This window comes from Phocoena phocoena, chromosome 15, assembly GCF_963924675.1.
Source record: "Phocoena phocoena chromosome 15, mPhoPho1.1, whole genome shotgun sequence".
NCBI classification, from domain to species: Eukaryota; Metazoa; Chordata; class Mammalia; order Artiodactyla; family Phocoenidae; genus Phocoena; species Phocoena phocoena.
In genome coordinates, this window is record NC_089233.1 from 39,115,335 (window position 1) to 39,132,368 (window position 17,034).

The 17,034-nt window shown below is 63.0% G+C and overlaps 1 protein-coding gene across 1 annotated transcript in view; it reads right to left on the reverse strand.

Moving 5' to 3' along the window:
• The window catches only part of RRBP1 (ribosome binding protein 1), a 59,021-nt gene that overhangs the window by 7,848 nt on the left and 34,139 nt on the right, over positions 1-17,034 (reverse strand). The window contains exons 4-13 of the mRNA XM_065892015.1: positions 15,763-15,911; positions 14,571-14,693; positions 9,989-10,141; positions 9,185-9,303; positions 7,131-7,284; positions 5,389-5,527; positions 3,423-3,592; positions 3,273-3,307; positions 734-824; positions 20-112 (exon numbers count right to left, since the gene is read on the reverse strand). Coding sequence (XP_065748087.1) covers positions 20-112; positions 734-824; positions 3,273-3,307; positions 3,423-3,592; positions 5,389-5,527; positions 7,131-7,284; positions 9,185-9,303; positions 9,989-10,141; positions 14,571-14,693; positions 15,763-15,911 — 1,226 coding nt within the window. The remainder of the gene's footprint in view (positions 1-19; positions 113-733; positions 825-3,272; positions 3,308-3,422; positions 3,593-5,388; positions 5,528-7,130; positions 7,285-9,184; positions 9,304-9,988; positions 10,142-14,570; positions 14,694-15,762; positions 15,912-17,034) is intronic.

Below are 17,034 nucleotides of genomic sequence, written 5' to 3' on the forward strand. Positions count from 1 at the left end.
GCCCGAGGCCGACGCTGACCTTGGCCTGGGTCAGGGACCGCAGCTTCTCCTCGCAGCCCCTCTCGGCCGAGGCCAGAGCCTCCATTGCCTTCCAGTTCTTCTCTCGGAGGTCCTGGGAGGAGAAGGGAGACAACCGGTCAACAACCAGGCTGGTGTCCACCGGGCGGGCGAGCCCTCTCCGACCCATCTCTGGACCTCACAGACCACTCTGGGCAGCACTGGCGCCAGGCTGCTCTCAGGTGGCTGGGGCCTGCGGGCGCCTTTCAGGGAGACCCATCTGCGGGAGCCAGACACTGTGTGTGTGTGTGTGTGTGTGTGTGTGTGTGTGTGTGTGTGTGTGTGTGTGTGTGTGTGTGTGTGTGTGTGTGTGTGTGTGTCAGCGGTCGGGGGTCTGAGCACTGAGGCAGGAGCTGTGTGTGTGTGTCTCGGGGGTGTGGGTGTGTCTCGGTGTGGGTGTGTCTCGGTGTGGGTGTGTCTCGGGTGTGTGTGTCGGGGGGGGGGTCCGGCCTGGGTCGGGGGGACGCAGCCGAGGCTCCCATGCGCCCACCGCAGAGGAGGCGCCCTACAGCCCCCCCCATGCCAGGCGACCACATGACCAAGGTGACCACATGACCAAGCCGACCCAGTGGGAGTCAGGACCCCCGAGCCCCGCCACGGGGAGCAGCCGGACGGGACAAGGAGAGGGCCCGAGCCCCCTCCCCATCCACACGGCAGGCGGCCCCTCGACACTCACATTGTTCTTCACTTTCTGCTGCTCAACTGCCTCCTTGAGCTCCGTGGCCTCCTTCTCCAGACACCACACCTGCGACTCCAGCTCCATGAGGCTGAGGGGGGATGGCGGCGTCACTGCCGGGCTCCAAGGGCCCGCGGCCGCCATAGGCCCTGTCTCGGGGCCCCTTCCTCTGCCCCGGAACACCCGTGGGGCCTGGGGCTGCGGTCAGTCCCCTCCCCAAGCTGGCACAGGCTTCAGGGGAGCCTCAGCAGCCACCGGGGCCCCTCCCCTGAGGGCTGGGAGCCCAGAGGCCAGCGCTGTCCCACTTGGTGGCACTGGCTGCGGGGACGGCAGCGGTCAGAGCTGCCACAACGGCCAGCGCGGGGACGCGCCCTGGACAGTCAGGTTTCCAGGTGCTCTTTCTTCTGCTGAACTGAGCCTGGTCCCACTCTGTCCCGCAGCACGCGTCGGCTGGCCCTTCCCTGCGGCCACAGCTGCCCTCGAGACTGGGCTGGGCCTCCTCGGAGGACGCCGGGGCCGGAGGCTCAGGTGGCACCATGGCCGGTGGCCGGCACACCCATCAACTGCATCCCTGCTCTTGGCGCTGGGACCGTCCTGTGTCCAAAACCTAACTCTGCTGAGACCCGAAGGCTCCCCCTCAGTCCTGCGCCCGGGCTCCAGGGAATCAGCCCCAGACGACCCCGGATGCGTGCGGCTGGCAGGCCGGGGGGGCCCTCTTTTCACACTTCTCTCCGGACTCGAGGCCCTGCGGCTCCGTCCACCCCATCACCCGGAAAGCGAGGGGTGGACGCTCTAGAACTGCTCTGGCTGCTCTGAGGAAGACGCTTCAAATGGACACTTAATACGTCACCTTCTGCGTTAAGATTTAGGACAGGGAACCCCCGGGGTCACACAAAAGCTGACATCCAGAAGCTGCCAACGCCGACTTGAAGCAACACAACAGGGCCCCTCTGGGAGCAGGAGGAAGCCCGTCTGAGGATGCCCCCGGGGGGGACACGTTCGTATTTCTCACCGGGGGCCGGCAGTACACCACGCTAAGGAGGTGCATGAGGACAAATAACCTCAGCGAGGCTGTGTGTGCTGCCCGCTCTGACGCCCCCAGCACCATCTCATTTTCATTCTAAGTACCATTTGCACGTGGCCTTGAAGACGGCTGTCGACTTCTTGGATGTTGGTTTCAGGCCACAGGACCTGACCCCACCCTCAAAGCTCCACTGGGACCCCTCGCAGCTTCTCCTCAAGCCGCCGGCATTCTGCACCAGCGCCGGCCCCGCGCACACCCCTGCAAGACCACCCCCAAAGGCACGAGGCCCCGAGGAAGAAGGCACAGCAGGCCGGTGGCAAGGACACGCTGACAGTCACCCCCCTTGGTAGCTACGGCCCGAGTTCCAGAACATCTGGGGCCGGATCACTGATCCCCACCCCAGAACACGATGGCCTGGCCTAGACGCAACTTCCAGATAAACAGTCTGAGAAGGAAATTTAAAAAAACCCTAATTCTGCCAAACATCTACATGATGCAAAAAGCTAGAATCAACCCTGCTTGCAGCATGGCTTCGGTAACTAGCAGTTAGCTGTGCGGTCCAAGAAGCTGATCGCAAAACACAAGAAGCAAAACGCTTAACAAACACCTCTCTACCCTGGCAAGTGCCGTGCGAAACGAAGTTTGCGCAAAGCTTTCTGGAAAGGTGCACGGAGAGGGTTTCCTTCTGAGTCTCCAGCAAGATGCTTTGGGGCCGCCCTGAGGCCGGCTTCCTTCCCCAGCCCCCAAACCCCAGCCCAAGGCCACGGAACATGGGCCGTGGCCTGGGGAGGCGCTGGGGAGGGGACTCACTGGCAGCAGCAGCCGGAACAAGGGAGGTTGGTCAGTGGACGACCCAGGACATGACCGACCACCTGCATGCTTAACCCCACATGGCTGCCCTAGGGACCCCCAGCCACGGCAGCCAGGGCCACCACCCCCCCGCCCCGAGCTCATGGACATCTGCTGAGGGACACATACCCAGAGCCAATGGTCCTAGGACTTCCAGCCCCCTGGCTTGAAGAGCCCACCAGATCTTAGCAACAGCAAACACACAGTCCAAGCAGGCCTGGGGCTGGGCCAATGAAGTCACCCGGCATCAACCCTGCGACCTGGTCAGCTGTGAACCGCACCGCATCCCAGATCTGTGCAAAAGCCCGGGCAGCCTCCCGGGTTCTCCACTCTGGGCACGTAACCACTTTCCCGTTTGGGTTACAACTTCAGCTCCTAAATTCCCTTGCCCTGTGACGTGGAGAGAACACCCTGACCAGCCGGTCCTTCCCGGGGAGAGAAGGATGGATGGACGGATGGACAGCGAGGCCCATCCCCCTGCCGAGGCGCAGCCACTCTCCCCACAGCCTCGCTCCTCGAGGCAGGAGCTCCCTGCAAAGTGCCCTCTTCCCTGCCCAGCCTGTCCTCGTCCTCGAGGTCACTGGAGGGATGGGGAAAGGCAGGGCGTCTCAGAGGGCTCCTCCCTGGGACCCCCGCACCCAGGCCACGGCCCCTGCCTCCTCTTACCGGGCCTGCTGCTGGTTGGCCTCCTCTCGGCTGGCCTGGAACGAGAGACAGAGCCCTGAGGTCACCACGAGACCACCTCGCACGACAGGTCATCAGGGCAGGGCCCCTGTGGGGTGGGTGGGGGCGCTCCCAGGAGGAGGTGCAGCTGACCTGGGCGTCCCGGGCCTGGCTCGCCTCCAGCAGGGCCTCGATGGAGCGGATCCTCTCCGTGAGCTGTGAGTTTTGCGCCTTGGCCTCGTCCAGCTGCCCGTGGACACTGCTCAGCTCCTCGCACCTGCTCCTCACCTCAGCCTCGGAGGACTGCAGCTTGCCGTGCAGCTCTGCGGGGAGGGAGGCCGGCGGGTTGCAGGGCGCGGGGAAGGCCGGCACAGGTGCCCCATGCTGCCCAGTGCACGCCTACGGGCTTCCAGGCACTCCCCTGACCCCGGGTGTCCCATTAGCTGGTGGAGAAAGTCACAGCCTGGCTTCCTTCTCAAGGACTCACTAGGATAGAACAGAACGCCCCTGGATCACTCAGGAAAAGATGGAAAACTGAGTGGGCTCCTGTTGCAGTTTCTAAAACCTTACTCTCTGGGAGATGGACTCACGTCGCTGAGACCAGAGGCGGGGGGGGCACCTCAACGTGACCTCCGCTAAGCCCCACCACAGCTCTGAAAGTCCTCCACGTGTGCCTGACTCCAAACGGCGGCCCGGCCCTGGTCTCCTCCCCGAGCCCTGGCTCAGACGCCGGCCACGTCCACACGCAGCTCTGCTCAGACCTCCTGGTCCCCTCGCTGTGGCTGTTCTGCTTTCCTGTGCCCCCGCCTCGCACTCATCTACCAGGCTTGTGGATCCAACATCCACTGCCTGCCGAATCCACCAGCGCCTCCGTGGCTGCCTGGGCCTAGCCCAGGTGCCTTTGGTCCGACGACTGCAAGGCCCCATCCCTGGTCCCCACCGGGAGCCGGAGCGTCCAGAAGTGCAGATGGGATCCTGCCAGCCCTGCCCGTGCTTCCAGCCCCCTCAGCACTCCACACGGCCCCTGAACTCTTCAAAGGAGGGTGGCCCGGCCCTGCCCGTCTACCCCACACTAGCCACTGCCTTCTTCTCCAGTCTCGCTTGCTGACCTGCATCTGTTTCTTGTACAGGCCAAGTTCAAGTTCACTCCCATTCTCAGGGGCCCCTTCGCGGTTTCTGTGAGGCTGGCCTCTCCCCATCATCCAGACCTTGGGCTTAAATATCCCCTTCTCCCCAGAGAAGCCTCCCCTGACCACTCAAAGCCACACCCGGCCCATCATAGCAGGGGTCAGCAAACTAGGCCCTTGGGCCAACCCAGCCCACAACGTGTTCTTGAAAATAAAGCTTTATTGGCACGCAGCCAAGTCTGCCTGTCTAGGGTGGCTTTTGCACTGTGGCAGCAGAGCTGAGCAGTTGTGACAAATACCATTTGGCCTACAAAGCCAAGAGCATTTACTGCCTAGCCCTTCACAGACACAGCTTGCCGTTTCTAGGACCTGCTCTCGGTCACGCTGCCTACCTGAAGTCTGTCGACATGGATCCATCTACTGTGCCCGTCTCTCCTGCCGGAACGCGGCCCCAAGCCCGCTGCTTCACTCCCAGCCAAGCCCCGGGCACCCCCAGGAGTGCTCGGCCCCCAGCAGTGGCTCCAGAAGTACTGGTGAGCCCTCATTGGCACGGTCTGCCCTGCTTCTCTAGGGGCCCTTGGTGCCCCGGGTTTCGTCACCACCTCCCGTTTGAGAAGGTGACTTGTGAGCACAGGGGGACCATAAACCCACCTTCCAAATCTGGCCTCCAGGCCTGACTGGGCTGGAAGAGAAGGCTGGCAGCAGCCCCAGGAGCATCACAGCTCCAGGTGGGCCCCACAGCAAGTGATGCCGAAGGGGCAGCATCTTCCACCTTGAGCCCGCCCCCGTATCCCACCCCAAAGGCCACACCCCTACAGGCTCCGCCCCCACCCCCATATCCAGCCCCACAGGCCCCGCCCCCCACATTCAGTCCTCCGCAGCCCAGGCCTGACCCCGAGTACCCCCGGCACGTCCCCTGACGGGTGGGGAGTCAGGGGTCCCGGCTGCCCTCGCCACCCCCACCACGGAGCTGGCCCCTACGCCGCCCTCACCGGCCATCTGCTGCTGCTGCTCCCGGGCCTTCTCGGCGTCCGCCCGGAGGCTGGCATGGCTGGTCTGCGAGCGGCACAGCTCCCGGCTGACCTCATCCAGGCGCTTCTGCAGGGCCTCCTCGCTCTCCTTGTGAGACGCCTGGGGGCCGGTAGAGGGAGGAGGGCCGGGAGGATGCAGCAGGAGGTGGGCCCTGAGCCGGCTCTGCCGTCTAGAGCTCCTCACACCCTGCCATCCTGTGCCGATGACTTATATAAGCCTCCTGGATGACTTATATAAGCCTCCTGGAACCCTGCTAGAAAAGGCTAAGAGGCCACCCTGGACCCTGAAGAGCAGGCTCCTGGGGAAGAGGCCTCAGGTGAAGGCAGGACAGCCCCAGAAAGGCAAAGGCCCATTTTCACCTGAGTGTGGCACAGGGAGAGGCTTCCTACAAGCTAAACGTCCAGCCTGAGCTGGAGATTTCCCGAGGGGGCCTGGTAAAGGTCATATGTTTGTTAGGCAGTTCTGGGCAAGGCATCCGTGTGTGTCAGTGTGGTTAATCCCCAGCCACCCCAAGACACAGGTACCACCACCACACCCACATTACAGGTGGGGAAACTGCACCTCTGAAATCCAGGCCTCACTACCAATACTTCGGGGACTCTGTGACCTCAGAGAGAGGAGATGCTCGCGGCCTGGGAATTCCTGGCTACGGTGATGGTGACAACCCGGGCTCCAGAAGGCTCCAGCCCCAGAGGCACCAGGGCCACCCGACAGCCTTCAGAACGTAACCACCAGGCCCTCCCCAGGGGCTCTGATCTCACTGCTCAGGGTGGACCTACTTTACACCAAGTTATCCATCTCAATTCCACCCAAACAATCCAAACTTTCTTTATCTGTGCCTGTTCTTAGGCACACACACAGCGGTCTTACAATTTCGTGTCTGTCGTTCTAATCCCTTCCATAAAACAGCCCCACTGCCCCACACGCTACAGCCGAGAGCTTCAGTGACTGAGCAGAAACAGGTGCGAAGCTGTGTGGGTCTCCAGGGTTTCCTCGTCCTCCAGAGAAGTTACATGCACAGAAGTATGACAACTGCCCCACGCCCGGTCACCCTGCCCCGAAACAGGCCAGCTGGGGGACGCAGCACTCGTCGGGCCAATGAGCAGGGAGGCCCCGAGACTGAGGGGCCCACTGGTTGCTGCCCAGCGCCTATGGGGCAGGGAGGGGACAGTCTTCCTCCCTCTGGACAACAGGCGTCCCCCTGGGAAAATACGAGCTTCCGGCCAGATCCAGAGGCTGAGAAGAAAGAACACCCACCGAGCCTTGAAGCCAGAGGCCGCGCCCGCCAGCCTGGCTGCGGCCGGAGCTGTGACACCACACGTGTGGCAAGTGTGGGACGGTGACTGCTCTGGGGCTCAAACCCTGGCTGTGGGTGAACTGGCGGAGTTGCTGAACTTTGTGCGTCCAATTTCCTTCTGGGTAAATGACAGGTAATAACAGTATCTACCCCATAAGGTTGCAATGAGAATTGCCTGAGTTAAGCTTGTAAACATTCAGAACAACGCTTAGCACACAGAAAGCACCCACTCTATGCCGACCAGGTATCACTACTAACAAGGCCAAGGTCGAGGGTTCCAGCCCCAGCCCTGCCTGGGTCCACTGCAGTCACAGTCACAGCTGAGAAGGGAGGACCCAGGGAGGCCGCGCGTAGAGCCTGGCGGGCAGGATTCACGGGCACCGAGGCGGCTGCCCCCGAACTCACCTGCAGCTGCAGGACCTGCTTCTCAAAGGCGGCTGCCTTGGCCTCCAGCGTCTTCCGCTGCTGCTCCTCCTGCCGTGCGGCCTCCGACTTCTCCACCAGCTCCTTGCTGACCTTGCCCAGCTCCTGCCGGAGCTTGGCCAGCTCTGCATTCTGCCTGCAAGACAGTCAGGAGGCCCCGCATGACGGACAGAAGAGGGCTCAAGTCAGCTCTCGCCAGCCCCAAGAGCCGCCCCGGGAGATGGGACCGGAGGTCTGAGCCCTTCCTCCGGGGCACCTGCTCTTTCTGAAGTAGCTGCCCGTCTTGGAGCCCCTCTGAGGCCCTCTATATAATCAGCCACGTGGATGTGACGTGTTTTGTTGAAGATGCTGTTTTACAAACGCGGTGGAGGGACCAGCAAAAGCCAAGGGCAAAATGTGCACTAAAGCAGCCCACGGAGCCCCTGACAGAAGTGGCTGATTCCTCACGGCTGGTCTGGGCCCAAATGAGCCCTGGGATGCTGCCCGCTCGAGTCCACACGCTGGATTCACTGGCCGACTGGACCACAGCCAGGCAGGGAAAGAGGCTGCAGCATCTCACACGAGACCCCTCAAAGCTGCACAAGAGCTGGGTCTCAGGACCAGCGAGGAGGTTCAGGAGTGACGGGAGGAGATGTGACTGACAGCAAAAGGGGCAGCTCCGGACCCGCCTTTCCCAGCATGAGGAGGTCGTCAGCGTGCAGCCTCCTTCACAGCACAAAAGACACCTATTCACGGCAGGACTGACCGTCCAGCCAAGAGACAGTACCAGACCAGGTGAAGGCGACAGAGGAGACGGTCCACAGCCCTGAGAGGCAGGAAACCTGGCCAATACCAGCTCTGCCCTGCTGCCTGGGGAGGGGAGATGTGGGCTCCCCGTCTGTACGGGGGAGGCCGCCCCAAAGCCCTCTGCGGGGCCCTCAGTGCACGCTTTCCAGGGCCAAGATTCGAGACAGAGGAGCCCACGCGAGGCTGGACTCCAGTACCAGGGATGGGGATGGGGGTGGGAGGCCAGCTGGGTGGCCCCTTGGGACCGACATGAAGCTCTGGGAGGGACGTGGGGACAACTGTCCCACACGGCAGAGTGTCCGCAAGCTGATGGAGTCAGCAGCCGCAACTCAGGGCCAGGCTTTAGAGCTGCCCCCAGGATGGAGCCAGCAGTGGACCCCACATGAGAAGGAGGCCAGTGTCCCTCCGTCCCCACAGTCACCTTCTGCCGTGACCGCTGAGGAGACCGCAGCCCCAGACCATCAACCTGCCAGCAGGTCAGGACGGAGACGAAGACAGGGACCCCTGAGAGAAGGGATCAGCGAGGAGGGTGGCCGTCAACCTCACTCCGAGTCAGCGGGGCCGCCAGGAAAAGCAGCCTTGTGAGCACAGGCTTCGCTCCCGGTGCCGCTTGTGGGTGACACTCTTCCCACCTGCCCTCCCGCTATGGGCGCCTGCTCTCTCTGCTCCCGTCAGCCTCCTCTGGGGGAGAGGGGATGGTCTGGGGATAACAAGCACCCCAGAAATCCCTACAGGACACCCCGGACGAGAGAAGGCAAAGAAACGGGAACCAAGAGAAAATGCAGCGGGGCTTCCTCCTGGCCAGCCTGCTGGGGTGGTGGTGCTGAAACCAGGGGCACAGAAGACCCTGCCCCCTGGGGAGTGGCCTCTGCCAGCTCACGGAGGCCTCCCGGCTTCAGCTCCTGAGCGGCAGACGTCCCCTCCTGCACAGGAGACCTGACCAGGGGGATTCAGGGCACTCAGGCCCACGGCAGGGCCCACACCACACCAGACCCTCATCTTGGATGGTCGGCCTGGCTCTGATACTCTGGGCCAGAAGCAGGGACACTGTGAAAATAGACATGAAAAAGTATCTGCTCTCCCAGCAAAGCCAGGACCTGAGGGGATCTGGTGACGCGGATGCCGGGCATGGCTGGAGCTCACTAGCCCTCCCAGGGCCTGACCACGCGAGAGGTCGCCGGCCACGTGTTGAAGGCTCACTCCGGGCCCTCGGGGAGGAGCCAGGGTCCGGCCAGGGGCGCAGGGCTTACTTGCTCTCCACCTGGCTCGTGGCCTGGTTCAAGGCGTCCCTCAGGATGGAGTTCTCCTGCTGCAGGCGGGCCAGCTGCGTGTTGGGGCCATTCTCCAGCTGCTCCTGGAGCGTCCGGATCTGAAAGGTCATCCAAGGGGCATCAGAGGCCGCTCGGCCGGACAAAGAGAGCCACCTCGGAGCAAGGTTGGCAAGACCCCAGCCCGCAGACAAGGGCCCGGAGGGCTCCGCCTTCTCCCCCCGAGGTGGGGAGGCCCCCTCAGAACAGGGGCCGGAAAAGTGCAGAGCCGAGCACTCAGCCCAAAGCCCCAGATGGAGCTGGTGCGCTCTGCCCCGACCGAGGCTCTGAGACCCAGCAAAGGGCCACAAGCCACAGCCTACGGTTACCCCGAAGATGCCCGTTTCCTGCCCTCTGACCCCCTGTGGCGCGGCCCGCCGGAAGCGGAGTGCAGGGCTCTGACTGCAGGCCAGGGCTGGCCTGGCCCTCCGCTGGGGCTGTGCGGTTTTTCGGGCCTCTTGTGTTATGGCGTTCTCCCAACCTCGAGTGGAGGAGGTGGAGCCGGCATGACTCCAGGGTCATGAAGAGGCTGCGAACTTGACCCATGGGCCCCCAGGGAAAAGGACGGAGTGCTGACCACTTGGGACCAGAGTGCTTTCAGACAATGCTCTTTAACACGTGCATACGTCTTCCTGGTTATTAACGTTAAACACACACTCCATCTGGCCAGGTGAAACAACCCTCCCCCAAACAAACGCGATGGTGAGGGCCCCGTCCGCGGGCATCCGTGCCCGTCCTGCTGCCCACCTTGCCCTGCAGCCGCTGCACCTCCTGCACATGTTCCCGGTAGCTGGCCTGCATGCGCGCCTGCACGGCCGTGATCTCCTGCTCCCGGGCCACCAGCTGCTTTTTCACTTTGGCCTCCCCGGCTGCTGCCTTGGCCTTTTCCGCTGCCAGCTCCTGGGAGAAAGCAGAGGGCAGAGAGGCTGGTGAGGCGGGCGGGGGCAGCTTATCAGATGAAACCAAGACCATCACGACCCGGAACGTCACCTGGGGCCAGGAGGAGCCTGACCGCAGAGCCACGAGACCCCCGTCCTGAGCTCTCGGACAGACGGGAGCAGCCACGGCAGAGAACGGGCAGGGGATGAGGAGGGACCCCCGGAATCCCTGCCGGCCTGACCGGTGGAGGGCTGGCCATCAGGCCTTGAACACAGTGGGCACAGTGGATACAGGCAGGAGCTGGGCAACGAGGCATCCTGTCCCTGGGCTCTCCAGGGGCACTGGCTGAACCCTGCTGGGATTACAACACCCTGGTTTGGCTCAGTCCCCGACAGCCAGGCCCTAGAATGCCCTCTTCTACTTGAGTATCTCTGTCAGGACTGACAAGGCAGCAAGGCTTGATGGCCGAGGGGTCAGCCCACTCCTAGAGGGCCTAGGTCCCCGTGGACAGCCGCTCGGTCCACCGCCCTATCCCTGGAATGTCTGCTCCGGTCAGTGGGAGATGCCCACAATGAACACGGGACGCGGGGCCTGGGGACCCAGAGCCTCAGGCAGGGGCAGAGCGCAGGGTGGGAAGGGCTGGCCAAAGGACGGGGTCTCCATCATCGCAGATGGAATGGCAGTGGACGGAAACAATGGGGGAGCAGGAAGTGAGAGTGTGAGGAGGGACCTGTGCACCAGCCCCCGGGCGGAGGTGCTCTCTGTCGAGGGGGCCTCTAGCCAGACTGGGGCACAAGTCCCATGAGATTCAAGGCCCCTCCCCGTCCTGGGCAGTGGACCAGAGAAGCGGGAGAGCCTCCTCTTCTCCAGGCCGGGATGCTAGGGAGGTCTATCCCAAGTGGCCAGAGGGCCCCTCCCGTCTGAGATGGGACAGAACTGGAGGCCAGGGAAGGGCCGGGCTGAGCGGGTGGCCGCTGGGTGCCAGGGCGGCTCTGCATGCCTGGAGTTCCCTGGGACCATCTGGGACCCCTGGCCCCGCTCTTCAAAGAAATCCTCTTCCTGGCTGTGCCCAGGGCGAGGGCCCACAGGGGCAGAGGCCACTCGGACACGCATGTGTCTCGTTCCTTCAATCCTCTCAGTAAGGCGAGGCTCCCCATCTCTGGTTTGAAGCTGAGTTCACAGAGCCTCGGGGAGGACACGCTTTCGAAGGCCGAGAGCAGCCCTAAGCGACAGGATGGGCAGGAACCTGGGGCCTTGTGGGCCCACGAGGGTCCCAGGAGGGATGGTACACGAGGTGCCCCTCCTCTGGCTGAGCTGGCCGCTCGGCGGGGATTCAGGGCTCCGGTAGGCTTCCTCTGACCCATGCCTGCCACCCTACCCCAAGCAGAACAGAGGCCCCTAAGTACACGGTCCAGCCCCTGATGAATAATCACGGCCACACAGAGGTGGCCCTCCGCCCACCATGCCGGATGCCCGGAGGCTGAGCATAGGTCTGGGGAAGGCCTTCCCCACCCTGAGCAGGCCTCAGGCAGTTCCGGGCATCCACCCAGCTCAGGGTGTAAGGATCCCAGTCTCCTGGGACAGGGTCCCCAGGCCACCAGGATTCAATGGGATTTCCCTTCCTTTTGCCCTGGGACTTTTTAAAGGCAAAGAAAGGCCAGATTTTCCCCAGGGTATCTGTTTCATCCTCCACAGCTTCTCTTTCTTCTAGGAGCTCAGAATCCCAGGACTCCTCCTGTCTGTCAAATTCTTAATTCAGTTGCAATGGTCAGACTTATTTTCTTGAAAGGCACACCTGCTGCTGGGGGCCAGAGCCCCATTTCCTCTGACTGAACGGAGAGGCACCATCACGACACCACCAGCCCAGAAACTCACTCTGCTCCCCAGGCCGAGCGGGCCCTGCACCGTGAATCTCCCGAGGTGGCTGAGGCGTGGACTGGAGCACCCCCGCCCTGAGAGTCTCCTTGTCCACGGAGGATTCAGAGCCCAGCCTCTCGGGCCCGAGTGAGGACAGGATGGGGTCCAGCCCAGAGTGTCACCTCGGGACAGAGGCCCCAGTGCCCAAGCAGATGACAGCTGGAAAGACGGTTTTCCAGAAGGACGGCTCTGGAGCCACGTGTGGTTCCTCAAATCCCTGAACACGTCCCCGAAGACGCTCAGAAACCAGGATGGAGGTCTCAGGACGCCCGAGCCCGTGAACTGGTGCCCGGAATGGTCTTTGAACCCAACTCTGTTGACTTCACCCACTTGCAAGTGCCCACTTAATCTGGCAGACAGTCCACACGGCCTCTGTGTCCTTTAGCCACAGATCACAAGAAAAGGAATTCACCAAAACCTTCTTTCGCAACCACAAAAGCTTCTGTACAAGGACAAAGAAATTGTGATGGGAACTAAACAAGAAACGCGGATCCTATCCACCCACCCCCCAGCTCCTGGGATGATCAAGTTAGTTGGAACTTCTACATTCTCAGAAGTTTCTCATGTAACTTTACTCAACGGTGCTAGGCTGGAAGACGTGGCACAGCAGTGGAATCCCCTCCGCTCTGCTTGAAACTCTCAACAGAGAAATGCAGGGACTCAGCATCCATGGACTCCAGGGCACAGAAGGACACATGGCGATGCCTGGGCCTCAGTGGCCCCTGCCAGGCAAGGTGACCTCTGAGCTGAGACAGGAAAATGGGGGCCCCGCCCTGGAGGGCTTCCTGAAGGAGGGGGCTCTTTCCAGTGAGCCAAGCGGTGAAGGGCACTCGAGGCTAATGCAGGAGCACCAGAGGCCCCGGGGAGGCAGTGAGGAGCAGGCGCGTCGGGCAGCAGACTCGGGTCTGAAGATTGGGAGCCACCTGCACTTGAAGAGGCAGCCCTCCCAGGGCCGCATAAGCGCTGAGAGCCCGTGAAGACCCCCTGCGGCTCAGGGAGGAGGATGCCGTGGGGCAGGCAGGGCCCCAGCTGGACGCACTGTCAGACTTCTTGCCTCAGAGCCAAGGCCTGGAGCCCCAGGGGCTGTGCCTGTGTCTCATGGCAGGGAGACCGTGCCTGGGCAGGGCTGGAAATGCGTCTGGTCGGGGAGGGGGAGGGCGAGGGGGAGGGGGTCTGTGGGTCAGCTGCGCTAGGGTTTGGAAACTCAAGTAGCCGCCCCGGAGGGGAGCAGCAAGTGTACTACACAGGCAGCAGCACGTAAGGGGCTTCCTGTTGCAGGGTACACCCCCCACCCCCCACCTGCTGTCCAGCCCGAGGTGGCCGGAGACCCCAGCAATAGCCACCATCACCGTCAGAGGCTGCACCTGCTCACTCATGACACGTCCAGCCCACCCTAATCTCAGGGGCCAGCACGAGGAACTGGCCGGAGAGCCACACAGCCACCAGCCACAAAAACAGTCACTCCCCTTTCCTCTCACGTGAGCTTTATTTTGGGGTCAACACATCTTCTCAGGTTGTCCAAAAAGAGGATACAGAAAAACAGCCCCCAGAACCACAGACTCCACAGTCGCTGCTGGCCGCGGGCCCTTGGGGCAGGAGGCCTGTGACTCACAGCCCACTTCCATGGGGCAGAGGCTCCTGGCCTGGGACGCGCCAGCAGCCGGGCGGAAAGGGAAGCGCAGTCGGCTCTTGGGAGCAGGGTGAGCAGCTCTGGCCGCCCTGCGTCCAACCAGCAACCCGAGGCCACAGGGGACACTCCCGAGAGAGAGGACGAAGGCCACCGGGCAGGAGGCTGCACTAGGGGAGGCCGCAGAGACCGGCCTTCCCCTTCCGCCTCCTGGGTGGAGCCTGACCAGGAGCGACCACGGCAAAGCCTCGTCTTCAGCTCCCGCCGCCCGTCCGTCCCCCACTGAAAAAACCTTCCCGTCTGGCCTAGAGCCGCGGCCATCGCTCAGGACAAACTCTGACGCCTCGTGAGCGAGCGACGCAGGCGCCCAGACGTGTGGGATGTTCCGAGGCCCCAGCCGCCTCCCTGCGCCCGCTGTCCCGCGGAGGAAGCGGGGACAGGGCGAGGGCCACGCAGGGCGCGATGCTGGGAAGGACAGCTTAAATGGGGAGGGACCAGCTTTCTGCAGGGGACCCGGACCTCCTCCTCACAAGGAGCAGCCGCGTGCCGACCCCTCCTGAACGAGGCCCCCAGCCCGCCGGGGCAGCACGGGCCCTCGAGACCAGTGTTCACTGGGTACATACGTGTCACGTGCTGAACCACCACGGGACTGCTCCCCAGACAGCGGAGAAGGGGCAGCAGGCCCGGTAAGCAGCCCCCACGGCTTTCTGCTCCAATTCTCAAGAAAAGACCCTGGGACCCACCGTGCCCACCCTCCTCTCGGGGCATCAGCCTAAAAAGACGGGGCCACAACCGCAGGGCCGACTGTCCCCTCCAACCCGTGCATTCCCAGTCCCGAGAGGGACCCCGCTGCGCAGGGGTCCTCACGCAGCCACAGCCCCCGGGCCGCCCCGGCGCCGGCCCTACCTTATTGAGCTCCCTCAGTTTGCTCTTGGCGGCGGCCGCGTCCTCCTGCTCTGTGGCCAGCAGCTTCTCCTTCTCTTCCAGCTGGCGTTTCAGAATCGCCACGGGGTCACCCTTCTGAGTGGCCTGGAGATGCCCACAGAACCGCGTTAATGGGGTGGGCAGACACCTGGTTTGAGACTCACCCCGACCATCAGACCCCGACCCAAAAGCAGAGCGGCGGCCTGATGGCGCACGAGCGGTGCCATCCCGACGGCACACACTTCTGGGGGCGGCCCCCGCCTCTGCCGCCCGGTCGGCCAGGCCTCGGGCCCAAAGCTCTGGACCCCTGGGGTAGTTGTGGGAGCATGGTTCTTCCCTAACCCCGGTCGATGGTGGCCAGGGCCTCTTCCCGGCCTGCTGGGGGCCGTCGGCCATCGTCCCTGGCTTGGTGCCCATCCCTCAGCTGCTGGGGGCGGCCTGCAGGCTGCCAGCTGAAGCCTGGAGGCCCGGGCACGGGGTGGGGGTGGGGGGTAGGTACCTGAGGACAGCGGCCTGAGCTGAGTTCAGGCCTCTCTTGTTGGAGGGGAGTGGCCACCTTGACCTCCGGCCACTTCAGGCCCAGAAGACGGCCCAACGCGCACTGAGCGAGGAGCTCCTGTGACCGCAGGGCCCGTCACCACTCAGCAAGGGCTGGGGCGGGGCGGGGGGGCGGTGACCCAGTGGCCTCAGGACACCCCCAACATCTCTCACCACTGAGGTGCCACAAAATCCTCCAGCAAAATTACCTACAATTCCAGCTGTTTAAGGAACAAACATGCCCCGTGGCACCTCCTGGGGCAGCTCGTGGACACAAGCACCAGACAGAAAGAAACCAGGGAGACAAACACCCTCCTTCCTGAGCCCGAGCCCCGGCCACAAACCAGCGGATCCCAGCTCCTGGCCCCCCAGACGCCCCGCCCCGGCCCGTAACAGCCCTCCTGCTGCGGCGGCTGGGCTGCGGCTGAAGCAGAAGCATCTGCGGGTGATTCACACAGCCCGACCCGGGGAAGGGCAGAGTTTCGCCGAGAGGCAGGTGGAGGTGTTCCAGGAACACCCCGCGCAGCCTGTCAAGTCGGGTGCGGCCGGCCTGCGGGACACTATCCAGGGGAGGCCGGGGCCCAAGACCAGGAAACCACTGCCACTCACTGGCCCCTGGGGTGGGGGGAGGGCCCACCTTATGCCACGTGTCCTGGACAACACCTGCTTTCTCAGACAGGATCTCGATGAGCCGCTGGGCCTCGCCCTCGCTGAATACCATGCTTCCGACCGTGGAGACCAGCGTCTTGTAGGGGAGGCAGAGCGGGCTGTCGGTCTCCGGGGGCCCTGCACAGAAGGGAAGGGGCAGGGACTCACACTCGGGCACCAGCCACCAAGCTCGTCACACCCCAGAGCAGCAGAGGCCAGTCAGAGCCGAGGTCTCTGTCCGGCTGCCCAAGGTCTGCAGGCCGAGTGCAGCGAGCACACCCTGGGGTCTCAACTGGACTCAGCTCAGGTCCTGCTCAAAAACAGCAGCGGGGAAGGGCCCCAGGCAAGACAGGCTGAGTATTCCTGGGCCGGAGGAGATGTCCCCCTACTCTTTCATCATCAAGGTGAGCAGACTTGGGCAAGGCATTCTTTCCCATAGGTGTTTTCCTTCCTTCTCTTCCCAGCAAACTGCCTGCGCCAGCTCTGGCCGTGCGCCACCCAGCGAGGCTCACGCCCCTGCCAAGACCGAGCCCCACCGGCGGGGAGCAGGAGGCTGCCTCCCCGACATCCTGGTTCAGACCCTCTATTTCCAGCCCTCCCTGGATGAAGCTTAAGGCAGGTTTCAGGACAGGGATGGCTGGGTTCGTCCAGAACAGGGCTGCCCGCTCGCCGGTCCATTAGCACGTGACCTTGCTGGAGGACACAGAGCCATGTGCCAACAGCCAGCTGTCACTCCTGGACGCCCGACGCCCCCACGATAGCTTCACTCTCACGCAGCCCCTCACACAGCCCCAAAGACACGAAAGGGTGAACAGAGACACCCCCACCCCTTGCCGTCTGGCAGCTCCTCGCGCTGAGCTCCCCAAACTGCCCACAAGCTGTGGAACGACAGGGCCCCAAACGAGCTGAAACAAAGCCAAGCGGCACCTGCAGCCAAGCCCACCTCACTGAGGACAGCTAGGGGAAGGTTTCCATGGCAACCTGAAATTCTCTGGCTTGTCACAATATTTTCACTCCCTAGTCACAACATTGTCATTACAAGTCAAAGCACTTAGAAGGATCCCCTAATAAAGGGGACGTGGCACGTGGCGAGCTGGTTGCTACGAGCACCTTCACTTTAGAACTTTTTACCCCACGAAGCTCAGGAATAAAAATAACCATGTTGGGCTTCCCTGGTGGCGCAGTGGTTGAGAGTCCGCCTGCCGATGCAGGGGACACGGGTTCGTGCCCCGGTCCGGGAAGATCCCACATGCCGTGGAGC